General features: G+C 38.7%; 1 protein-coding gene across 8 annotated transcripts in view; it reads right to left on the reverse strand.

The window, feature by feature from the left end:
* Positions 1-27,030, reverse strand: part of LOC137170709 (calcium/calmodulin-dependent protein kinase type II subunit beta) — a 51,843-nt gene that overhangs the window by 16,270 nt on the left and 8,543 nt on the right. For 4 of the 8 annotated variants that reach the window (XM_067574241.1, XM_067574239.1, XM_067574246.1 and 1 more), the window contains exons 6-14: positions 19,125-19,197; positions 15,064-15,166; positions 11,185-11,268; positions 11,001-11,095; positions 10,762-10,884; positions 8,702-8,785; positions 8,473-8,515; positions 6,601-6,672; positions 5,235-5,269 (exon numbers count right to left, since the gene is read on the reverse strand). In XM_067574241.1, coding sequence (XP_067430342.1) covers positions 5,235-5,269; positions 6,601-6,672; positions 8,473-8,515; positions 8,702-8,785; positions 10,762-10,884; positions 11,001-11,095; positions 11,185-11,268; positions 15,064-15,166; positions 19,125-19,197 — 712 coding nt within the window. Of the gene's footprint in view, positions 1-5,234; positions 5,273-6,600; positions 6,673-8,472; positions 8,516-8,701; positions 8,786-10,761; positions 10,885-11,000; positions 11,096-11,184; positions 11,269-15,063; positions 15,167-19,124; positions 19,198-21,999; positions 22,073-27,030 lie in introns of all 8 variants that reach the window. The other 4 variants (XM_067574238.1, XM_067574242.1, XM_067574240.1 and 1 more) reach the window with 2 other exon arrangements.

The following is a 27,030-nucleotide window of genomic DNA, read 5'->3' on the forward strand; positions in this document are numbered from 1 at the left end:
GAGTCGTGTTTCTGTCCACCTGGTGAATGTAAGTCCAATATTCACTCTCTCTGTTTTTGCTCTCTACCAACTCCTGAGGGAAATATCTGGCTCTTTAGCTGCTAAATGCTCCACTATGTTCACCAGCTAGTCTACAGCTAACTGTGTCTGTTTGCCGTTTGGTGCTGAGCAGGTGGTGTACAGCGGCTTTTTACAGCTTTTTCTCTGAAAACGACACTATGAGAGCGCTGAGAGTGAACCAGAACAATAAAGTTTCAGCCAGACAATGAGCTGAAACTCACTATAAAGCTCCGTAAAGCTGAGAGAAGCTGCAGAGTCACTGATAATTCTCTGTAGGTTCATCACTACCAGCCACGACCAACACATTACACACTGACAGCTCAGAGATTACTATTATTAAAAAAAATCAATTATAGTTGTGACAAAGAGTGTTTTGATATCAGAATCAATATTTGGGAGAGAAGAAGTGGGATTGGTGTATCCCAATGGTAATATGTTGAAAATAGGGTAAAAAATCAACTATTCCGATAAGAAAAAACAAAGAAATTTGAGGCATTTGTCCTCTCTGAGGACGTGAAACGGAGGAAAGAGTCAACTGTGAGTCGAGATGGAAAGTACAGTGTCAGACACATGAATCAGGAGCAAGAGAGAGGTTCACAGGCTGAAATATTTCTCCAAAAAATGCCCTGAAAGGAGCAAAAAGCTGCCGTCTTCAAAAAGATCAGAAAGACTGAAACACAAACCATCCCAATGTATCAAATACCCAGACTGAGGAAAGCACAAAAAAGAGCAATGAACCGCGGCATATGGTGTTTATCTCCGATGAGAGTTTCTGTTAGGAAGGGGGAAGGTCATTTATAGTCCTACTAAATGATCTGTCTTTCTGTTAGAGGAGCATAAATGACTAAAACATCTTCGGCATCTTCAAGAGGGAGAAAAGAAACGCTGTGAAAATGAATGATGATGTTTAATTTCGCAGGAAACGGAGGCAAGTGGTTTGCTCGGCCTCAACATCAATTACATCCTCCATGTGAAAAGCAAAGCCATCAATTTCCTGAGTCACTGTCTGATTCAACAAACATCCCTTTTGATTTACATACTGAGGTGATCTCTTGCTCTCAACACCAGCCCTAAAAAACATGGTGCTTTGTCCATCTGGCTTGAAAAAGAAAAGTGGTTTTTAATGTTTTTTTCCACCTGATTGATGTAGATCCAGTATTCACTCTCTTTTAGCTCTGGTTTTGTCTCCACCAGCTCCTGAGGAATTGTTATTGTGTTGTTTGGTGCTGAGCAGGTAGTTTGCAGCAGGTTTATTAAAGGTTTTTAGCTGAAAACAGCTGCTGCTGCTGCTGGAAACGAGGTCGAAGAGTGAACTAAGACTGAACTAAAACAGTAAAGTTGCGAAACCAAAACAAAGAGGGTCGTTTTACTTTTCTTTTTCTTCTTTACTGTCGTTCCTATCAATGTTGCTATTATAAACTGCTGCATTCAAGAAACGCCTTAAAACACCTCAACACTTTTAACCTTTTAGCACTTTATTGATTGTTGCACTTCTCTCTTGTTGTTTATGGTATTTCTTATCCACTTGTCTACTTCCAGTTGTTTCTTACTTTAATAATTATATATATTTAAAAAACAAACCTGTCTAGCGCTCTTTCGCATTGCACTTGTACCTGGTCAGCTGCTTGAGGCCAGGTTTGAACCTAGATGTCTAGGTGTCTTATGATCTTCAACTAAATCAGTGCTTACTGTGTAGTTCAGTGTGGAAACATGAGAGCACATGAGTTACCTATAATTACACTGTAAGGTGTTAATTTGGGTGTAAAAACTGAAGAAAACCGTCTATTTATTATAACGACTTCCATAATAGAGTCAGTCCTCCGTTATTCAGTAACAGTTAGGATGATAAAGCCATTATATAACAATTGATTTTAACTCAGTTTCATTGCTCTTAGCTATTGCACCTGCTTGGATAGTAAAGAGCGACTTCCCAGGAAATTGCTTCTGGAAACTGAGATGATTGTGTAAAGCAGAGAGTGAGAAAGAGAGGGGACGCCTGTGCTAATGCAGAAATACTGACATAGCTTCAGGGTTGTGTGCATTCGTGTGACGTCAGGGTGCAGCAAAAGAGAAGCTGTGATTATGTAATGATAGATTAATCATCTGGTGGGAAATAATCTGAGATTAGCATCAGGCCACCCGAGGAGAGACGGGAGGGAGAGTAGAGTGCAGACGCAGAGAGGTAGGAGGAGAGGCAGGAGGAGGAAGAGGAGAAGCAGGTTAATGAAAGAAGAGTGTGTCATAGAGAAACAGGTCAAGAGAGACTGAGAGGAGAAAAGAAAGGCAGTGATGCTTCATTGTTAACAATAATAATAATAATTCACACACTTTCAACTCTGAATGCTATCGTGCCCTAAAAGTCCTGAAAAAAGTACGTATATTTTTATCTTGTGTGCACACTTTATTATCTTGGGAGAACAAGATCCATATCTAGTGTGGATAAAGTTATTATCTTGTTTGAACCACATCCTTATCTTGTGCATATAAAATATTATCTTGCATGAACAATATCCACACAAGTTATCATCACATGTGTACCAGACATCATCTCGCATGAACAAGATATGTATCTTGTGCGCACAACATATCATCTTGCCTGATCAAGGTCCATATCTAGAGCAGAGAAAGTTATTATTTTGTGCGAACCAGATCCATATCTTGTGCACATGAAATATTATCTTGCAGGAACAATATCCATATCTTTTCCACACAAGCTATCATCATGTGTGTACAAGTCGTCATCTTGCGTGAACAAGATATGTATCTTGCGCGTACAACATATCATCTTGCCTGATCAAGGTCCATATCTAGAGTGGAGAAAGTTGTTATCTTGTGCAAACAGATCTTGTGGACACAAAATATGACATTTGTGTAAAGGATCCATATCTTTTTTACACAAACTATCGTCTTGTGTGAACATGATCCATATCTTGTGCACAAAAAGTATTATCTCACTCGAGCAAGATCCCTATCTTATGTGAATGAAGTTATTATCTTGTGTGAACCAGATCCTTATCTTGTGCATATAAAATATTATCTTGCATGAACAATATCCACACAAGTTATCATCACATGTGTACTAGTCATCATCTTGCGTAAACAAGATATGTATCTTGCACGCACAACATATTATCTTGCTTGAACAAGATCCATATCTAATACAGATAAAGTTATTATTTTGTGCAAACAGATCAATATCTTGTGAACACAAAATATGACTTTTGTGAACAAGATCCATATCTTTTTTACACAAACTTCATCATCTTGTGTGCATATGATCCATATCTTGTGCACAAAAAATATTATCCCACTCGAGCAAGATCCATATCTTGTGCATACAAGTCATTAACTTACATAAACAAGATCTGTATCTTGTTTATGTAAGTTAATGACTTGTATGCACAAGATCCATATCTTGTGCATACAAGTCATTAACTTACATAAACAAGATCTGTATCTTGTTTGCATAAAATATTATCTTGTGTGAACATGATCCATATCTCGTGTAGATAAAGTTATTATTTTGTGCAAACCAGAGTCATATTTTGTGTGCATAAAATATTATCTTGCGTGAACAGGATCCACATCTTGTGGACACAAAATATGACCTTGCATGAGCAGGATCCGTACCTTGTGCACACAAAATGATATCTTGCAAGTTATGATCTCGTGTAAACAACGTCAATAACTTGTTATTTAATAACAGGAACGAGACGACTATCTATCACTTCTCATGCTTCTATAAGATAGTTGCCAATTCCTCAGGAAAATGAAAAATGATGAGAAAATATCTCATTTCCACAAGATAACACAAGTATCATCCTTTGGGACTTGAGGTTATGAAACAAGTTCTGTATCCAAAATTCTGCATTGGATGTAAATTTAACCATCTACCAACACAGCGTACATTGAACTGGTCATCAGAGGCCTCACACTGACTCATGCAAGTACACAGCAAGCAAGACAACACAGCAAATACGTCACACACACACATAAATACACATTTGCGACAGTGCAGAATGCATAACGTACTGCACACAGACAATTACAGAACCTGACAGAATAAAACAAACCACTTGTGGGACTGAAAAAAAGGAGAAGGGAGCTAAGAGAGGTGCAGCGTCAGTCTTGTCCAAGTCACTGCAGATTCAGCGTCTCGCTTTAGGAAATGAAAGTGCACAGACTAATTCTTTAATGAGCTTTGGCACTGGGAAATATTTCGTAAGAAAAAAATGTCTGCAGTGATGCAAAGAGCCAGCTGTGCCAAACCGAGGTGTCTGAGAGTCAAGAGGAGGTGACACAGCTCCCTCGAACCAGCCAGTCAGAGAGAAAGTTTCCATCAGAAGTGAGAAAAGTGCAGAATGATGATGCAAGAGTTTAAATTAATTAGAGCTGAAAAGTTTACTTGCTGTCTTTAAGTTGGATTTTTGCATTTTCCTTGTTTCATTGTTATTTTTATACTTTTATAATGGTGCACTGTCTCTGCAAGCGCCTTCAGTTACATTCAGTCTCAATCATTCTGGTTTATATATATAAAATATTCAAATACTTCATTACTTGTTATCAGTGGATATTTAAATGTTTTTGTCAGTAATGTCTCATGTCTATGTCTGGCCACGTTCTTGCTCTGTGAAACTCTAAAGTTTATTATCTATTTATTGATTTATTATAGACAATTTCTACAATGATGGACGTTAACTGTGGTACTTGCTTCAGCTGAGCTACATAAGATAACACACTATAATACTCTGGTTCTTCATTTGGTTTGTTTATTTCATCAGGTTTGCTGTATTGACTTTAAAATAGCTAATCTTTGAGACCCACACAATCTTCAGTAATATGAATGAATAAAGTATCAATGCAGCTCTGAGCTAGAACATTAAATAACAGAAAAGGAAATGACATATTCATCATGCTTAAACTGTGCCTTTAAGTCTAAAAACAATATCACGGAAATATAAAATTGAACTGCACAGCACTTGACAAAGTCAAATCACCCAGAACGTATTGCATCTGCTGCCTTTGATAGAAATATTTATGGAATAATAAAAGTAGTTCTGAACGCAAAGGGCATCGGAACAGTGGAAGGGCAGCCAAGGATACGAAGAGGAAACAAGGCGGATGAAAACAAGAGAAAACGAGGGGGAGGCATGAGACGAGACGAGCTAGCTTACCTTGACATCAGCCTTCTTGTTGAGGAGACTCTTGGCTGCTGCGGAGAGGCAGAAGGACACACCCTCAGATGGAAGAGTACACATCATAGACCTTCAGATGACCAACGATCACACATACACAGCAGCTGCAGATGCAACACATGCATGCATGCATCGGCTCAAGAAGTCACCTGCCCATCAAAGCTCTCCCTAACTTAGGAAATAAACATGCAGACCACACACAGAGTGACAATTCTTATCTCTCCCCATTTCTTCCTCCTTACCACCCTTCAGAGGGGGAGAAAAAAAACACAGCTGAATTTATCCCTCCCTCTTAAAAAAAAAAAAACCCTCCCTCCGTCCTGTGAAAATACATTAAAACCCAACAAACAAACACACACACACACACACACACATCCAACTGGCACCTCCTAACCCTGATCCATTGCCCAAAGCATTAGATAAGCAGAGGGCATGGTGGGAAAAAAAAGTCTAACTGACTATATAATCCAAATACGCTCACACACACACACACATGCACAGTTAGAGCGGGGGGGGGGGGGATTAGGAGTGAAAGCATGAGGGAAGTGGAATACAGATGCAGGTATGTGATAATGGGTTTGTTAATCTCAAGAGTAGGCTGGATTAGTTTGGATCACTACAGAGTTCATTGATGGGCGGGAAATGTAAACACTTTAGCGTAGTAGGGAAAAGAGTGCAGAAGCCATAAAAATGGGTGTTTTTGGTGTTTTAACGCTGCCAAAAAAATTAACAATAAAAGAAGAAAATCAGCATAAAAACATACAGACTGATCATTGAAGCTCCGAGTGCTACGCTGCACAATTATTATTATTTCGCATGTCACATTCAGGAGCGTCTGACATCTAAGCTTCCACACACACACACACACACACACACACACTACAACCCAACTGCATGCAATTTCTCTCCTAATTCCCCGCAGGGCATGTGACTGTATTGCACAACAGAGAAGCCCTAACCCATGACAAGCAAAGACATCTTAACAGTAATACTCTTGGCTCCCAGATGAGAGATGAGGCTGCTTACCTTGGCAAACATTTGAGAAGCATTAAGGGTGGGTGGGGGTGTGTGTGAAGGGGGGGGGGGGGGGAGAAGAGAGAAGAGAAGAAGAAGAAGAAGTGCTTTATTAATCCTCATGAGGGAAATTGATCCCTCTGCATTTGACCTTTTGCCAGTGTGTCAAAAGGTTCAGGGGTTCAGACAGGAAACTTAACCTTAACATACGTGTCTCGGATGGGAAGATTTAAGAAGAGAGATTAAAAACAAGCTGATTTTTTCTATTTAATCACGTCTGCCGTGAGCTCAGTGAGAGGAGACGTTAGTGAGTCGGCTGAGATGAGTTTACCTTGCTCCACGATGCCGGCGGTGGTTCCGGCCACGGCGCTGACGGCGGCGGGGGCCGTAGTCTGCCGACCCACTGAAACACACAGAGAGAGAGAGAAGGCAGAATGAGACGCTGAGAGAGAGAAAGCAGCAGCCTTTCAGACATGCGCGCCTTTTTGTCAATCTGAGAGCAATTTAACATGTCAGACTCATGTCTGGATAAAGCACTCTGGTCACTTTTACATGATGGCGGTCTGACGGGATCACAAGTCTGAAGTGAACGCTGTCAGATTGATGTAAAAGCTGCAGCAGCAGGTAAACATGCAGTGAGAGAGACATCATTGTATTAATCATAAATCAGTTACTAGGAAACGCCGTGAAAGGGATTATTTTGGGGCGCTGAAGAGATCAATCTTCTCATATCAGATAGTCTATAAAACTATTTTCCCCTCACAGCAGCAGACTAATAATCAGACCAGCACATCCTCTTTAGATTCTCAATTGTCCTTCATGGCAACTGTTGAAATTAATAAAATGATCCATTGAAACTCCAGCATGTGAGCAACGAGGAGTTAAAAGAGCTTAACGTCCTCTCATGATTATATTAATGTGTTTTTAATAGTTTTTGGACAACAATAGAGCTCTACAGCACAGAGGAATAAAATATGGTTCATTGTTGTCTTTTCATTTGATTTATTGACAATATTTTTTTTTTTATAGAAATCACCACCTTTAAATGTCTGATTTAATAGAATAAAGAAGGGAAAAGCAAACACACACAGCTGGTTCGTTAGTGCTGAGTCGTAACGTTGAGTGAGAAAGATTTACGTAGGCGGTGCTGAAGTGGCTTTTTAAGAGCCCGATATATATATAATATATAAACTGTGCCAAAGTCCACCGCTATATTATTCTAAAGTCCTGCCTTTAAACTATTATCACCCAGCAGGCGACACTTAATAAAAGTTCTGGCACTCTGGAAAGTCTTCTAGACAGGTGGGTCGCATCATCAAAAAATCCCCACGCATTAAAGTTTAATTCATGTTGTAAATAAAATGCGTACGAGTCTGAGAGACACAGACGATACGCTGCGTTTAGAGTCACTTCTGCTCTTAAACTTGAAATAACCGACCTGCTTTTGTTTTTAGTGGATTTGATGGTGGTTAAGTTTGATTAAATCCAATGTGATCGTATGAAATGTGAAGTAATTTTACTGTATTTTAGGACTAATTGTAGTATTTTAGCAACATTTTCTGTTCACTTGGAAATACGGCGCATGACTGAATATATAGACGCTCTAATTTCCATTTTAGTGTGTGTTTATTTCATTTCTTAAGTTTTCCTGCTGGACACAAGAAGTTCATTCTCAGTGTTTGTGCACCGGAGGCTTCAAGTTTCCACATCACACTCGTGTAAGTTAAATACTGGATCATGATTGGCTCCAAACTGGCTGTGATGTCACCAATCCTGCTCGTAGATACACGAGTTAAACTGAGATTTAAGGTGAGTTCAGCAGATGAATGTGAAAACAAACTCTGCACAGAGAAGAAGAAGAACATCCAGCTGAAGGAATGAGAAGAAGAAGAAGAATGTGGATTTTTGAAGAATTAAGTTATAAAGAATCAAGTTTTATTGTGTGAGATTATGGCAACGGAGGCACGAAAACCAAGCAAATCTCTCTCCGCTGTGTTTCCTGCTTACTCTGACACCGCCGCCCATCAACCTGCTGTGTGTTCATGTGTGTGTGTGTGTGTATGTGTGAAGACATGGCGGAAGACAGATGGCGTGTCATCCTGTCCTCCTCTCGCTCTCTCTCTCGTCTCTCCCCCTGTCAGGGCGCCGAGATGTTCCCTTGACTCTCGTATTTTCAAGGAGGAGCGGCGGCGGCGGCACTCACCGGAGAAGTTCCTGGAGACGAGCATGGTGGTCAAAATGGCGCCCTGCGGAGGACGAGGGAGAGAGAGACACACACGGGTGAGAAGAGGCTAAACGCAGGACGGACGGAGGTGAGAAAATCTGAGGTGAAAGTTTAAAATAGATGATTCATGTTCACAAATTAGTCTCATTTTATGTTGTTTTTTTTTAATCGGATGTAACTATTTTAATCCCATCAAGTGTTTTCACACCTTGAGTTTCCTCCTGGCGTTAAACTTCTTCAGGCACTCGACTGTCTCCTGTCTGTGCATCATAGAGGCCACTGTTGAGCGTTGCTGTGGGGAGACAGAGAGAGAGATGCTGAAAATAAAACATTAGAGGAGCAGCTCTGACACTGACAGGTTTATGTGGGCAGGAGCTGTCAAGAGAAACTTGCTTCCCTGGAAAGTGTTGATTCTGAGGCTCTATAGGTGACGACATGTTTGGCAAAAACCCCGGGCTAAATACATTCAACTAGGTGTTATAGTGTCCCGGCAGTCGTCACCTTTTATATATACTGATTCAGTTTTATCATAAGACATATGAAGCAGAGCTCGCTGCTGGCATATGCTGAGAAGAAAAAGGGTTTACTTAGTGTGCTGAATGGTTTTATCTTGATTTTCCAACATAAATCATATTATAACATAAATTAAGTTCATCATTATTATAATCAAATCTCCAAATTACATTTCCTCTGGAAAATCTGAACATATTCATTCATTTATGTAAGTGGTTGCTTTTCTCATAGAATTTACTGTAGTGCATGTTGGAAGTACTGTATTTAAGTACAATTTTGAGGTATTTGTACTTTTCTTGAGTATTTCTATTTGATGCTACTTTATACTTCCACTCCACTACATTTCAGAGGGAAATATTGTACTTTCTACTCCACTACATTTATTTGACAGCTTTAGTTACTTTTCAGATGAAGATTTGACACAATGGATAATACAACAAGCTTTTAAAATACAACACATTGTTAAAGATGAAACCAGTGGTTTCCAACCTTTTTGGCTTTTGACGTCTTACAAAAAGCAGTGTGTAGTCGGGGTCACATTTCACATGTCTATGAGTTGTTAACAGCTCCACCAAATAGTGATTTTTCCCTCTAAACTTCTCACATGCTTTCATTTCAATAAATGTTCAAATGATCCAATATTTCAGCAAAAATCAAAGATTAGAGAGAGATTTATCTGCTGACCCTTCGGAGGGGCCCCGACCCCTAGGTTGGGAACCACTGGACTAAACTAGCTAACTGTATATAAAGTAGTGTAAACTAGCTCCACCTCCAGCAGCTACAACAGTAACATGCTGCTCTAACACTGATGCTTCACTATTAATAATCTAATGATGTCATATATAATAATATATCAGTCAGAGGGACCAAACCACTACTTTTACTGCAATACTTTAACTACATCAAGCTCATAATACTTATGTACTTTTACTGCAATACTTTAACTACATCAAGCTCATAATACTTATGTACTTTTACTGCAATACTTTAACTACATCAAGCTCATAATACTTATGTACTTTTACTTACGTAAGATTTGTCATGCAGGACTTTTACTTGTAATGAAGTATTTTTACATTACTGTATTGGTACTTTTACTTATATAAAGGATCTGAGTACTTTTTCCACCACTGCTGTAGTTGTATTGTTGTACAAATGTAAATGTACCAGTAATAATGGAAAAACATTTATAGATGCAGCCCCAACTGTTTTCTAAAAGCACTTTTTGCACAATGAATCATGTTTTTCAGGGGTATTTTCAGATACTTCTTCGGTAATAACCAGACTGCTGATATAAAAACCTGCTGTAAATACAATGTTATCAGCTTTTCAGCGTGATGAGCGACCGGAGGAGTGCTTTTACCTCTTCTATATGCATCAAACCATCTGAGATTAAGTCGTACATTTGCAACGCACAGTACAGAGCTTGTAAGCTGGTGGAACTGATATTTTTTATGGGTGAAGAGCAGATAGAAGCGTTTATCCCTTAAGATAGGTTGCTCTTTTGCCCTTCTGTGGAACAAATCGCTCCAAGATAAGCTGACCTTGTATCAGCACATGTCAGAGATCACATGTTTGGAAACAGATGGTGCTGATATTTGGCAGCTTTTGGGCAGATGTTCACAAACTTGCTGTTAGAGGATTTACAAAATTATAAATTGTTGGGAGTATCAAAAAACAGGGGGAGAGAGTGAGGAGGAGGAGGAGGATGGAATTTAGTTTCCTCTGTGCAGTAACAGGGTGCTGGATACTCACGCAGACCCATGGGTGCTTCAGAGCCTCCTGGGCAGTGATTCTCTTGGCTGGGTTTATAGTCAGCATCTGGTTGATCAGATTTTTAGCCTCCGGAGTCACCGTGTCCCACTCTGGGGAGGGAAACTAAAGCGCATACACACCCATGCATGCCCACATGTGTACATACATATATATAAATATCAAAAATATGAACAACACGACTGATTTTAGAGAAAGAGAAAACAGAGAGGCGGGCTCACATCGTATGCTCCAGCTTTGATCTGCTGGTAGAGTTTGTGCTGGTCCTCGTCCCAGAACGGAGGGTATCCAACCAAAAGGATGTAGAGGATCACACCTACACGCATAAAACGCAACCTTTGTCTGAGTGACAAGAAGGAGGGAGAGGAGGCGGCAGCGAGAAAAACACAGAGACAAAGAGCTTACCGCATGCCCAGATGTCTACAGGTTTACCGTACGCCTCCTTCCTCAGAACCTCTGGGGACAAATAGCCGGGAGTTCCTGCAAAACCTGCACACGCAGACAAACAGTTTATAAGTTTTTACATACGTTTACTTAGATAAAACAGAGAAAAAGTTACAAATGCAGCGTATGACTGGCACCTCTATGCATCAAAAAACATCAAAAACGAAAGATGATGATGATGTGAAGCCGGTTGTGGCCGGAGGGGAAAGAGAGCAACGTAAAAATGCAGATTTTGCAAAGTGAGTTTGACCTAAATATGTTTTTCAGCAGAAGCATTAGCTCGCCAGTGTATTCTGTTTCATTTCACTTTGTATTCTGACGGGTTGGTTTGTGAATGTGGGTCGTAGCAACAAACACGATGTGAGAATTTAGTCGAACGTTTCTGATGTTGTCGGGATTTTGGTGCAGGCTTTATGTCTTCGGTTGCCAAACATCAGCTGTTGGTGGACGAGTCTCACTTTCATCTCAGACAGCTCAAAATCACAAACAGGCCAGCTAATATGGAGCTATTTATTCAAGAGCATAGTATATCAATCTCAAATAGCACAAAAAATCCGAGAGCAGAAGTTTCACGAGTGTGCAGAAGCAGCCTGAGTGTGAGGAGAAGAGCTGAAGCTTGAACGCAGGAAATCTGTGCAAGCAATATTATATTTGAGTGCAAGCTCACAGTTTGAGCAGAAACAGAGTGAATCTAAGCGCAAGCAGAGGCTATTTGAGTGCGAGGGCAGGGTTTTGAGGGACAAATTACAAAATTTGAACGTGAAATCAATAAATTATGCTCTCAAATTGATATACCACACTCTTGAATAAAGACAGGGAAATAGCTCCATAAACTGACGATTATTTTCATTATCAATGAACCGATTAGTTGTTCGGTCCATAAAATGTAAGAAAATGGTGAAAAATCTCGATCACTGTTTCCAAAAACCCACAACAAAAGTCCACATCCTTAAGATATTCAGTTTACTAGACAGAAGTACCTCACATCTGAGAGGCTGGAACAAGAGAATTTGGACATTTTTTTCTTTAAAAAATCACTCAAAAAGATTAATCAATTATCACAATAGCTTCTGATTAATTCAATAGTTGCAGCTCTACTTTTAGTTAAACATGTAAATTAATGTGACCTGTCAGTAACGGTGCAAAATAATGATTAGTCATGTCCGAAATACAGAAAAGAAAAGAAGAAATAAGAGTCCAAAATCTCAATTTACTGCTGAGTAAACTTTTTATTTGTTTATTATGCAGGGCAGCGGTTCTCAACCTGGGGTCCAGGGACTCTCAGGGGTCCTTGAGGGTGTTCAGGGTATTGTATTATTTTGTTGATGAGACGTTAGCCCAATGAGAGAATGTATAAAAATGACTATTCTGTTCATAGGTTTCACAGTTTTCAGTGTTAATCTACAGGATAGTTATAGAATAACTAAATCTTATCTGCTGGAGATCCCTGAGACCACATCTTATCAAATACTGGTCTGCAGCCTGATGTGCATCAGTTTGTGGGTCCTTGACATCGAAAAGGTTGAGAACCACTAATGTAGGGAATAATAATTAAAGGGTTGATTTTGGACACAGCGTACATTTTTTGGTCCATGGTGGGCTTTTTTTGAGTCAGCAAATAGTGAGTGATGTCATACTTATAATCATCAGACTGAGTGCATTAAGCAGCATAATGTACAGTCAGAGCTTTCAGCCTGCTGCAGTCTCTTTATAATAGATCCTAATTTGGCTCAAGGTAAAAGTAAGTATAGGGAAGTAAACTTAGTGCACTTTGTGAGCTTGCTGTTCAGCGCAAATTCAGAAACTAGCCTGAAGATTCAGCAATGTTATCTTCCTGAACAGAAGAGCACTAACATCAGTTCAACTTTTACTTCTGTTCTCAAATTAACACTAATTAGATATCACGTGAGAACTGGAATCTGTCAGAGAAAAAAAGAATCACATCACACATAAAAAAAAGATAAACTGAAAACAAAAAGAAGAAGAACATCGGTCTTTCAGTCAGATGAGATACGTCTAATATTAGAGGATGAGGAGGAAAAAATCCCTCCTTGTTTGCCTGACTCAAGGGCACGCTGACAAAAAGGATAAAATGACAGTATGGATGAACAATCCCGTGGAAGCCTACACTTTTCCCCATCAAAGCGCTGCGCAGGCTTCAGTGTGACAGCTCTGCTGCACATCAGAACTGTCAGGCAACAGAACCCTTCATGATCAAGAGGAGGAAGAGGAGGAGGAGGAGGAGGATGGCAACAGACTGGCAGATGCTATTGTAGATTTCCCTTGAAAGAAAATACCAGGCTTCTTAAAGGAATAGTTCAACATTTTAGGGAATACATTTCTTTGCTTTTCTTGGTGAGAGTTAGATAAGAGGACTGATACTCTTATGTCATTAACTATGAAGCTAGAGCCGGGAGCTTTGTGTAGTGGAAGAACCAAGCAGCAACTACCACAAATTTAAAGTGCCACCGATGGCTGCTAGATGCTACAACTGACTCCCGTTCAAAAAGCCTCAACTTCTCTCTAGAAATACTGACTTAAGCATTATTTTCAACAAGTTATAATGGTCTCAATCTTTAAATTCAGACCCTCTAATAAGTGTACTGGTGATCATTTTGGAAATTATTGCTCCGTTAATAAGATTTGAAGACTTAAAGTAGCTTTGATGTCTGCCGTGCGGATGTTGATTGACAGCTGTGATTGACAGTTGGCTCTGGGACTCACACTGAGTCAAACTATTGTTGCAATATTTCACTAAGTTTAATGTTACTTGATTAAGATACCTGCCTGTTAGCACAATTTAGCTAAAGTAGCTGAAGTGTGCAGCACTCTGTGTTCCCGGTAAGCTAGCGTTAGCTTGGGTCCGAGGTAGCGGGGCGTGTTTCCAGAGCATGAAAGGCAACACCCTGCACATCCTGGCTCCAAATCAATAAGATGACCCAATAAGAAGCTGCAACTCTGGGCTTCAAACCGACTTCAATGCAAACCAACAGGTAACGTTTCTATGCAGTCTATGGTAAAGGCGAGAAACGGGGAAACAGCTAGCTGTCCAAAAGTTCAAAAACACACCTACCAACACTTCTAAAGCTCACCAACTAACAGCTTGTATCAAGTGTTTAATCTTTACACAAACAGAAAAGCAGAAACTACAAGTTGCTGTTTCACAATGAATTACGTGCTGTAATTATTTCTTGACAACCCTACCGTATCTGTGGCACTCAGCTTCAAGCCCATTTGTTCCTGCTAAATGTTTAAAAACAGGTCACAAATATATACTTTTATTTTTTAAAAAGTTTCAGTAATTTCATTAAACAGCTGGGCACTGTAGTTTTTAACAAATGTCACTGAAACAAGCAGAAACACTGTATTTGTTAGGGACTATTTTTTGTGGCGGATGAACCCACGTTTGGTGCCCTAGTGAGTATTTGTGGCAGCAGGACGGTGTGTGTGGGATTGAGTCAAAATAAACTACAATGTGTGTGTTCATGGTGAAGGAACATGTCACCCAGTGCAGTGGTGTGACTCACTGATGTGTTTTTAATAGTTTTTGGACAACAATGGAGGAATAAGATATATCAGGGTTCGGATACACACACAATACTTGAAAGTAGATCAGTTCATTGTGAGTTTGGCTCTGCACATGAGATTTGTTGACAATAAGAAAAATAGTTATCCTTTAAGATGTCTTTGAAAGTTAAAGAAGTTGCAAAAAATGGGTTTTATGATCATTTATGATGCTTCAACACCTTTTGGTTAACAGGGGTTTCTTGGGTCGAGGTCAGTCTAAAAGAAAAGTCTGTGTACACACTGCAAATGTGTGTGTGTGTGTGTGTAACATACCAAACCAAGCCTGCTGGTCTCCTTGGACTTCAATTGCCAGTCCAAAGTCAGCCAGCTTCACTGCTGCGTTCTTACACTTGCTGGCTAGCAGCAGGTTCTCTGGCTGCATGTTCAACAGAAAACATCAAACACAGTCATGTCAGAAAAACTCTCCCGTTTTAGAAGTTACATTTTGTAAAACATCTCCTAACACCTTCAACATTTGTGATGATTTTGGGATTTGGTGGAAAAAGTAACCTTTTACTTTTGGTTTTCATATGATTTTTAAAGAAAAACAGGGAGGAAAGTGTGACAAATCACTGAGATGTGACCAGTTAAACCCAGATCAGACGACTAAAAATAGCTACGGATGCAGCAACAGTCATCCATATTCTGATACACACACACAAACACACATATGCACACACACACACACACTCAGACGCTGAGACAGACAGATGGGACATAAAAATGTGTATAAGCCTTCCTTTGCCATTTGTTTACTTGAGCAAGACCAAACACAGCTTGTCTTTTTTTTGAAACAGCCGTGTCCTTCCTGCTCAGACACGGATGTAAAAACAATCTGACAAACATCTACAGACAAGTCCACAACACACACACACACACACAACCATAACAGCTCTTTTTCTGTACAACCACTTATTGATGATAGCGACTGATTTGTGCCATCCAACTAAGTAATCATTCCTCCACAGCTGCACAGAAACATCTGGCTGTTGATCCAGCTGCAGAACAGCCATCATGTCACCCTCTGCTGGCTGATTTTTAAACTCAATTAGAGGCGGCTCGACTTAACGACAAGAGGTTTGGAAGTACTTAAAGGACCCGACCTCGCCGATAAAATTATGTAACAAGACTAGACACTCTACAGCACCTCGCACATCCTCCTACTGATATAAACCCTAAAAACACAATAAGGGTACAACGCTAAAACTCACTTTGTTGGGTTTGAGGCTAATTTGGGGCAATTGTACATTTACTAAAAGCAGAAGACATCCTGGATTTAAAGGAACAGTTCGACATTTTATTCTGTTTCTTGACAAAAATAAGCTAACTCTTATGTCTGTAGGCTATTAGCTTTAGCGCTAATTTTCATTTATCTGATTAAATAGATTAATCTGTTCTTTATTTTCTTGATTAATCGAGTAGTTGTTTGGTCTAAAAATGTCAGAAAATGGTGAAAAATGTTGATCACTGTTACTTGTTTTGTCCTGACCAACAGTCCACAACCCAGAGATATTCAGTTTACTGTCAATTTGGGCTAAAGATACCGGGAAATACTCACATATAAGAACCTGGAGAGAATTTCAGCATTTTTTCTTAAAAATTACACGATTAATTAAAAAAATCAACGATTAATGAATTATAAAACTAGATGCCAATTCATTTTCTATCACTCAACTAATCAATTAATCGACTAATCCCTCCAGCGCTAATTAGCTTAGCTTAGTTTGGCGTAAAGACTAGAAAAAGGGGGAAATTGCTAGCCTGGCTCTTTCTAAAGTTTAAAAAAAATCTGTCTATACTTTTAAATAAATGTAAAAATGACAAGTTGTGGTTTTACAAGCTGGAGTCACTGTAGGCCTATGTCTTGACTTGGCCGTTTTTTTCCATAAAATTGCCATAAAATTTGTCACAGACGTTCATGTCCCCCTCAGGATGAACTGTAATAACTTTGGTGATCTTTCATCGGGCTCCATCATCAGGTCAAAGTTGTAATTTGTCCAATACTTTGGTTTATGACCAAATACCTGAAAAACTAATGACATTCCCATCAGCCTCGGCTGTACTTTGTTTTTAGCGCTAGTTAGCAAATGTTAGTGTGCTAACACATGCAGTAATATGGATAACATGAGGAACATTAACATCTTAACATCAAAATGTAGCATTGCCTCAAAAAGCTGCTAGCTCTTGTTTAGATATGTATGTGTTTTGTTTTTGTTTTTTTGCTTTTTTTCATTGTGGGAAAATTTGAAAATACATAAACGTTCAATCGTTGTTTATTTTATGTGTATTTTTGCTATATTTTTGTAATTTATTATTCGTGTATTTTGCTAAATCATATTGTAATTATTAGTTAAGTATTTTTTTCCTTTGTATTTTTTTAGTAAATTGAGGGGGGGGTCTGTTCTCCTGTCACATTTGTTTTCTTTATTTTATCTGTTTTTTCTGTTGTTGTTTATGTGTGAAAATAAAAAAAAATCTACATCTAACTATCAAATCTTTAAAATAATTTCAAAAAATCACATTATTTCATTACCAGCAGTTTCAAAATAATACATTAGAAAGTTAGGATGAGATTTTGTGAAGAATAAATGGGTCCTGCAAGGTGTGAGTTGACATTTTTCCTCATTGTTATCGAGGTCAGGTTGTTTTAACTGAGGTCAGAATCACAGAGTGAGTGACGGCCATGTTCCAATATAAAGAGGAAAAAGGGAGCAAATAAAAGGTAATCTTGCTCATTCTTCTTCTTCTTCCGACATCACAAACAGCACGAGAGGGAAGATGAATTCATAAGGAAATAAAAGAATTCACTGCAGTCAGAAAAAACACAACAAATACGGTTTGGACTCCTATTTTGATGTTGTTTCCTTTGTAAAAACCCCATGTATTGTACACTACCTCACTGGACATACATGACATTTACTGAGGCACACCGAGGACCACATATTGATCCTCCAGATATTAGATGTTCTTCTCCTCCTGACCTTCAGGATAGTAGATACTGGCCTCCATCTTTCAGCCTTTGTTATGAGCAACTAATGACAAAACAACAACATCTCAATGTCTTTTTCCTTCGCGGTAACTTAATAAACCTCCACTAGAGAAATCATCACATCACAACCTCCGACCTTTCCCGTCTGGCCTCCTCTGTGTGGGCAACCTTTAATACACTTCAGGAGTATAAAGCATTTGTGGCGTTCCCCAAAGAGTCGCACTGATATAATATCAAGTGAGCTGAGGACGGCATGGAGAAGATTTCATAAAACATATCCAAAATTCTCGAAGTAGAGCTGCTTTGTATCTTAATAAATGGTTCACAAATATGTTTTTTAAAATCTATTTTAACCCTTTATTTAGTATTTCCTAACTGTTTAAAAACAATTAATAAATAGCTTATAACACATTATATCACACTAGAGTTTACCAATGTATTTGTTAAATATGAAGCATCAATAATCGTCCATAAAAATGAATTAACTGTTCAGAACTGGTGTATAAACAGGTATTTTAAAAAAATATTCCAAAAATACTCAAACCAGTCAGATGTCATTATGTCCAAATTACATCATATATGTCCTTAATAAACTTTATAAACTAATAAATTTACCTATTTTGCTGTGAAGAAAGTTTAAAATCCACAAATACATTTTTAAAATTCCTACACGAACAACTTTTTGTTTCATCTGTAAGACACAAAATATATCTGTGACTTGTATTTAATTCATTAAAGGTGTATTTATTTTTAGGATTAGTATTAATAAGTACCATATTAGGATTAATAAGTACCATATAATTCATATACATGAAGCAATTCAATGAACTTTGAGAGTAACTCAACACCAGGCTGAAAAGCAGAGTTTCGCTGCCCTTTCTGGTTCAAGTCACCCAACTGTGATGTCACAGTGTACCCTGGAGTACACTGTGACATCACTACAGCAAGGTGAGAACTTCAACCGCTGGAGGTTGGCGAAAACAAGATTTTCAGCTGCTGTTAAGTTGCTCTTTAAAATAAAGTTTGATTAAAAACATCACCGTAGTAACATGAATACAGTTCCTAAACTCTAAATGCATGCACAGATATTATTAGTCTGATCTGCACCAAGAAAGCCGACATGCACACACTCATGCATGCACTGATAAATCAGGCCCGCAGACATGCACAGACATGCTGGGATTTAAATATATCTCACTGCACTTACCAGCCTTCAGAATCTAGTACAACAGTCAGACGCAGACAAACACAACTATAAATCCCTCACTCCCAACAAACACACACACAAACAAACAAACACACACACAGACACATACACAGACACACACCCCTGCAGGTGACTCACCTTGAGGTCTCTGTGTACCACCCCCATCTGATGGCAGTGGAGCACGGCCTCCAGGATCTGCTGGATGCAATGACTGCATGCAAACAGCAGGGGGAGCAGGTTAGTCTGAACACATTCAGCCCCCGACTGTCACATCCATGCAGAGGCAGCAACGTCTCAACAGGGGCCACACACACACACACACACACACGCACACTCACCCACACACACAAACACACACACACACACACACACACACACACACACACACACACACACACACACACATACACAAGTTCACACAGCTATCCTTGTTAGGACACTGCATTGACTTCCATTCACTGTGGACAGCCTAACCCAAACCCTAATCCCTAAACCTTAACCAGGACCTCAGAAATTATGTTTTGCCTTACTAGGACCAGGCTTTGGTCCCCACACCGGCAAAGGTCCCCAAGTGGTAACAAAAATATGTGCACACACACACACACACACACACACACAGTATCACAATCATCACAGTCACACACTGAAACAGTATGGGATTTAATTTGTTTCATGATAATACAATAAAATCTTCCAAAGATCACACAAAAAATAAATGAATTGAAACCAAAAAATGACCTTTAAGGCAAAATTTACAATAAAACTATACAAGAGTTCTACATTTGATTACAATATTCTCCATTTTTCTTTCACTGATGGGGATTTTTCTTTTTTTTTTTTTGCTGTCACTTTTTTAAAGTTCGGACACACAAAGCGCTCCTATGGACGGGTGTTACAGCGCTGCGTCTCCATCGGCCAATTACTTTTGGAGGGACAGGTCAGTGGCACGACTTAAATTATTTCCCCCATCAACTCTTTCTTTCTCTTGCAACTGGAGCTTCTAAGAGACGGGGAAATATCATGGTTTTTGTGATTTTCTGCTATTTTTACGCTTTTATGATGTTGGATGTTAGACATGGTCGAAGTTCCATAACATGAGATGAATGCATGTAAAAATGCTGCCTGCAAGTTACCTCTACTTTTTCCTCATGATGACGTCAGATTGTTCGAACATATGGTCTTCCGTTCAGTAGCTTTTGTTGCTAAGATTGTTCCTCGGGTTGTTCACGTTGTCCACTCACATATTTCAGATCTTATTCAGGCTCCAACATGTCCCAATGTATTTAAGAAGTTTCCATTTCAGGTAAAGAAGGAGAAAAAGAAGTGAAATCCTGCTTCTATAGTTTGCTTATGTAGCCTCCGGAGCTGGAGGAAGCTTCCTGAAGCTGACCAATCAGAACAGAGTGGGCTCATCATGTCATCATCTTAAAGAGACAGGAGCTAAAACAGCCTGTTTCAGACGGAGGCTGAACTGAGGGGCTGCATAAAGGACCAGTAGAAGATAAATAAGGAGTTATTAACTGGAAATCATGCAAAGATATTCCAGTAGAACTCCAGAGTATAAATTTAAACCTGGAAATTAGCATGATGTGCCCCCTTTAACTTTTCTTAAGTTATTATTAGAAATTATAAATATATATTATATATATAGATACGAGTCACTGAATATATATAATAAAACTAAAGAATATGATATAATAATGTTAATTTCCCTTTTGTTGTTAGGTCTGGTTAACATTAATATAAGCTGAAGTTGCAGTAAACAGGGGGTTGTTGGTATTCATCTGATTTATTGACAAGCTCAGTGTACAGACACTGTGGGCAGAGAAATCCCAGTAAACTAAATTAACCTTCAGCAACACTGGATAAATAGCGTGTTAGATTTCACTGTCCTGCAGCTGATTAAGGCCAAAACAAACAACAAACGTGCATCACATCGTTTAAATTCATATATTCAGCAGCCAACGTATCTATATGGTTGTTTATAATTACTAATGATAACCTAAAAGAAAAATCAAAAAGACATTTACCTTCTGTTTCAGTCGCAAGAGACTGTTTTGACCTTTCCCTACAAAACAAATGAACTGTGTCAGAACTGAAAAACTAAAGAACAGAACAGAAAATAGTGACAGCAAAAGATAAAATCCAATCCGTGACAGAAAAGAGGAGAATATTGTGATAAAATGTAGAACTCTTGAATATTTTACTCTAAGTTTTGCCTTTCAGGTAATTTTTAGGTTTCAAATAATTCATATTCACTTTCATTTTTTTGTTTGATTCTTGGAAGATTTTCTTAAATTACTATGAAACAAATCCTATAAAACATGCACATACACACACACACATCTTCAGTATCCATATAGGAAAGCTCTCCCTGTGCACCACATTCGCACACAAACGCAAAAAAAAAAAAAAAGTGTGAACAGTGAACCTGTCTGTGAACTACAAAGGGTGAGAAGGTGTACATTTTTGTTGTTTTCTGTTTTCAAGAAGGGGCCAAACATTAGTCAGGCAGCGTAGGAGTGTGCTGCAGCTCCACGTGGGAGACACTGTGTCTAACCTGCACGTTTCTGTCGTGTAATTTATTCAGGGAACGGCAGCACCTTTGATGAAAAGATTTAGCAGGTTTTAGGCTTTACTCTGCTGTTACTCCATGAACGCTCCTCACTTTCATTTTCTCTCTCATGCTTACTCACTCTCTCACTCTCTCACTCTCTCTCTCTCTCTCTCTCTCTCTCTTTCTCAGAGTATGGTGCCCTGTCTGCTCGGGCCCACAGGAAATCACAATTCTAGTTCAGACCGTTTAAAATAGTGCAACAAGAGTCCCAAAAGCAAAAACCTGAAGACAGGCAGAAACGCAAAAAAGAGACAGACAGACAGCAGGCACAGGCAAGTTTGTTTTAACATCACAGGCATAAATTAAAGAGTAACAATAAAACACAAGCATATAAAGAACAACCCTTATATACGGAGGGTGCAGGGCAATGCAACACAATGAGACACACACACACACCTTGAGGTCCCTGTGCACAATGTCATGTTGGTGGGTGTAAGACACACTGTCTAGAATCTGATGGATACAGTGACTGTGGAGACAAAACAACAGGGTGAGGAGCAGATAAACGGAGGGAACACGGGGAGGAAAAGGAAGCATAAGGTCGGTAATACAGAGAGGTGGAGGGAGTAAAGGATAATCTGGTAGGAGGAGGATGTTTTTAGCTATGTGAGGAAGATTAAAGGGTCAGTTCACCCAAATCACAAAGAACATGTTTCCTGATTTATCTCTAACTTGTCAGGCAGGTAGTTGTGGTTTTATTCGCCCCGAGCTGTGAGATATCTGTCTTTGAGATTCACTCCAATAAACCGGAGGTGAATGGAAATTTAATTTGTGGCGCTCACAGTATTCAAAGATTAAATTTAAACAAGATTAATCTCCAACACACCAGCAGCGTGTCAAAACACCTGAACTCATTAGGCTCTTTTATACAGAGATCCTGCATTAAGCTGCTTTTTCTTTTTTTTTTTTACACTGAACCACACAAAGCCAGCATAACGCCGCCCCTGTGTGTGCTTTTACATAGCATGCCCACGTTCAGGAGGAGGTATGACATGTAACACAACAGCGTCCCTTTTACACAGATGTCGATCCGGCTCTGCGACTACCTCCATAGCCAGATTATTGGCGGAGCAACTCTGCCCCCCCACGCCATGTCCGTACCTTTCATACAGAACAGCGAGGTGGAATAAAGCTGCAGCATTCCTGCCTGGCTGTGTAAAAGGGGCTATTGTTTTCTATTTACACGCTGACTGCATCTTGGATGTGCATCATCACATCAACTTGTCAGGATCTGACTTCTCAGCATTAACTTTTCAGAACAACAGCAAATTTATAAGACTCACCCTGCAGATCTGCACATCCTGACTACTTCTCCTGTGTGTGAGCACTATTGGTGTCAACTGATCAAATTACACTACACTATGTGGTGCTGCCAATGTCTGTTGCAGTCTTCAGCTACATCAGCAGCTCTGTAAGGCTGCCCAATGGTACTTTGAGCTAAATGCTAATGTCAGAATGCTAACATATTCACAATGACAATGCTAACATGTTTAGCAGGTTGAATGTTTTTTTAAAGTAAACAGAAAGTATAGCTGAGGTTGATGGGAATGTCATTAGTTTTGCAGATGTGTAGTCATAAATCAGTCATAAATACAATTCCTGCTGTGGGAACATGAAGGTCTGGACCAAAGTTCACATCAATCCATCCAATAGTTGTCAAGACATTTCTCTCTTAACCAAAAATGTCGACCACATGGTGACGCTAGAGGAAAAGTCAGCAGGATTACTGAAGGATTCATCTTCTGGGCACCATGAATATCTGCATCAAACACAGTGCTGATCCAACAAGTAGAGGTCAAACTACAGTATTTCAAAGACTCAGCAGAAAAGTTTACCTGCTGGTGGCGCTAGAGGAAAAGTCAGAGGATCACCAACGTCGGACATATTCATCCTCTGGGGAACATGAATGTCCGTACAACATTTCATAGCAATACATCAAATAGCTGTTGAGATGCTTCAGTCTACAACCAAACGTTGGACATTGCCATCCCTAAAGCAACACCACTAACAAGGCTAAAAACTCAGCAATATGTCTGTTATTTAACAGATGTCACTGTCATCAATTTTCATTGTAAATACTTTATATTGAAGAAATATTCTCTATGAAATGAGGACACTGTTTCTGGACAAACACCATATTTCTGTCACTGATATTTTTTTTTTTAGATATCTAGATATTTTTTCCAGATAGAGGCAGAAATCTGAGAAACAAATATCTCAAAACCAGGACACACAAAACCAAAAGTATCTACATGTCTGGATGCCACTAGAGGGATAAATGAGAAAATATGTTTTTTTTTTGGTAATTTGGGTGAACCGACCCTTTTAACAGGGTGGAGAAAGAAGGGAGGGATTGAGCTATTCTGTGTGCAGATGGAGTATGGAGAGGAAACTGTCAGTGAGATACTGTTGGACAGTTATCAAGCCATGCTAGTCACACACCCACACAAAAACACATAGAGTGACACACACACACACACACACAAATACACAAATAATTTATGCAAAGAGAACAAGGGAGAATGAAGGCAGATGAGGAGGGAGAAAAGAAAATAGCAGGAAAAGTAGCTTAAGAATACAGAGAAAGATACTCAATACAATGAGAGAAAAACCAGCACAATCATTCTGGTTAGATATGTGCCTTGTATTCTGACTGGGAATTCAGTATGGAAGCACTGGATTGAGTGCAAAAAACAGTCTTCATGCAATTTATTTAGTGCTCATCTGCCAGACCAAAATTTACCAAACATCAGTTTTATATTTCTATCTTTCTTAACCTTTAAATCTGCTTCATTCAAATAAAATAATACATAATTTCTTGTCAAAGTAGCATTTTAATAGCATTTATTTGACTACAGTAAAGTTGATTAATCTGTGAAAATCACTCTGTGCATTTTTATATAATGCATTATTAAAAACAAAACATAAGCCGTGTTTTAATTCAATGATAAACACTAAATGTAAGTAGATTTTTGGGTTGATGTAAGTATGTATGTATACTAAGTATGGAAATGGAGGATATTAAACCAAGTGTATGTAATACAAGTGTAAGCTTTGTATTGCTCACATTAAGAGAATAGCTGTGGTATATAAAATGGTATCATCTGCATAAAAACGTACATTACAATATGGGGTGGCAGTGCTATTAAGTATATGGTGAATAGAAGAGGATCAAGAAGAGATCCTTGCAGAACACCTTTATTAATGAGACTTCAATTGGAAATCACTAGAAACTACTGCTTAAGTTCTATAAGAGGAGTCTTGGACTGTTGGACTGTTCATCCAGTCCTAAAAAGGATAGTTAGAATAGGATTACTGCATATTTATGGGTGGTTTAATTAATGGCGCAAAAGTTTGTTTTAGAGCATGTTTAATAGTGTTTAAGTTTCAGTGTGAAACAGACATAAAAAGGTTGTCAGTGATTCACAGATTAGCACAGTTTCTGTTTGTGTTCCTCATCAGCTGATAATACTTCCTATATTATTCTGTTTTAGTGAAACTTTGCCTATATACACTTCAGGAATCTAATATAATGAGTTTTTGCAATTACACTTGATGTCTGGCATGTTTGGTATATTTTGCTGGCAAACAGCATAAATTTCATACATGCTAACGTTGCTATTATCTAGCACGAGGCGGCTTCTGCTCTTAACTTGTGCCACGTCGTTGACGCGGGAAACTGTAAGAATTAGCTTTTATGTTTAGTTGTGAAGTCTTGGTTAACAATATTACTACTATTAGCGCTGCTTCTCACTGGACTTTATGTGTCATGTTAGCTAGCTAGAGCTGCTGCTAATTCACTTTTAAAAAGTTACTGTTCTAAATTCTGACAAGGTAAATGTAAATATATTAGTTATCTATATCTTGGCACACATTTTGAGTCACACTTTGAGTGAAGTCCATCAATGCATGTTTTGCATCATTAACTGTAAGAAGAAAATAGTGAACTCTTATATGCTAATAGCTGATAGCTGTATCAAAGTGGGATATGGGCAACAATATTAAATGTATGTGTGTCTAATCTTCTGTACATTCATTAGGAAACAAAGAGAAACTCATCAGCTACAACCCCTGAGAACTGGTTAAAGCCAGTTGACAGTTTTATTTAGAGAATAATGTGATGATAGCTAATTTCTGGGGGGAAATATGCTACAGATGGAGGTTTGTCAGCTGCTAGCAAATAGCTAAAGAGCCCCTGCTTGATCGCCTCTGCATCTGCCACATATTGTTTTTTTTGTATTTGCCTAAATTTGCATATTTGTAGTTAAGGTTGAACCCTGAAAATAGAATAAAACACATGAGGATACATAAACTACACTGCTAGAAAAATGCACACTAGGAAAGTACTCAATGTGGTATTTTTCAAATATGATAATTAAGACTTTTAACCCTCATATTAATGCTTTTACCAACATCTAAACTATCTAAATGTCATGTTGATGAATCACTATGTGTTGGACTTTTACACTTGAGTACCTGAATAATTAAAATAGATAAAAGCACTGAACAAACAGGCGCTATCCGTGCTTCTTGAAACAAATGAATGCATCACATTATTTTATAATTTTGCTTTAAATGCATTAGACTTTGCATTCACTTAATCACAGTCTGTGCAGACTCAGAAAACAAAATATGCTTCCCCTTCAAGCCTGATGGTTATCATCATGGTTTTTGGTGCTGGTAAATAACTGATGCTTAGATTTCTTTATGTTGAAAGCAGCAGATCCAGCACGATAGGTTGTTTGTCTAGATGCCAGACAATGGTGAAAAATGTCGATCATTGTTTCCCAAAGCCCAAGATGCAAACTAAAATGTCTTTTTTTGTCCCGACCAACAGTCCACAACCAAAATATATTTGATTTACTATCATACCAGACTAAAGAAATCTGAAAATATTCAAATTCAAGAAGCTGGAACAGAGAATTTTGGCATTTTTCTTGGAAATTACTCAATTAATAATAATAATAATAACTCAAATACGTTTCCTCTTGAAGTCTGATTGTTATCATCATGTTTTTGACTACTGATACTTTAATGTCTTCATGATTGATGAAAGCATCACTGCCAGCATACAATATAAAAGGCGTCATTTAGAGCCCTGAATATGACAACAGGTGGGGTGATAAAACAGTCAGAGAGATGAGAGTGAAAGATAAATATGTTTAAGGATGAAAAACAGCTGAAAAACATCATCTTTTCCTTCTTTTGCTGCGTTTCTCATTCTACCTCTTTCCCTTCCTCCTTTTAATGTCCCCTTCTTTTCTTCTCTCTCTCTCTCGCCTCTGCAAACCGCCTCCACAGTCAAATTGATTTAAGTCTACCTCCTGAGGGGGTTTACAGCGTGGGCGTGTGTGCATTTTGTGCATGTGTATGTTTCCATCTGTCTGTAAAGATTCTGGGGTGGGAAGGAAAAAAAAAAAAAATTCA

The sequence above is a fragment of the Thunnus thynnus genome, chromosome 19, assembly GCF_963924715.1.
Source record: "Thunnus thynnus chromosome 19, fThuThy2.1, whole genome shotgun sequence".
Classification (NCBI taxonomy): domain Eukaryota; kingdom Metazoa; phylum Chordata; class Actinopteri; order Scombriformes; family Scombridae; genus Thunnus; species Thunnus thynnus.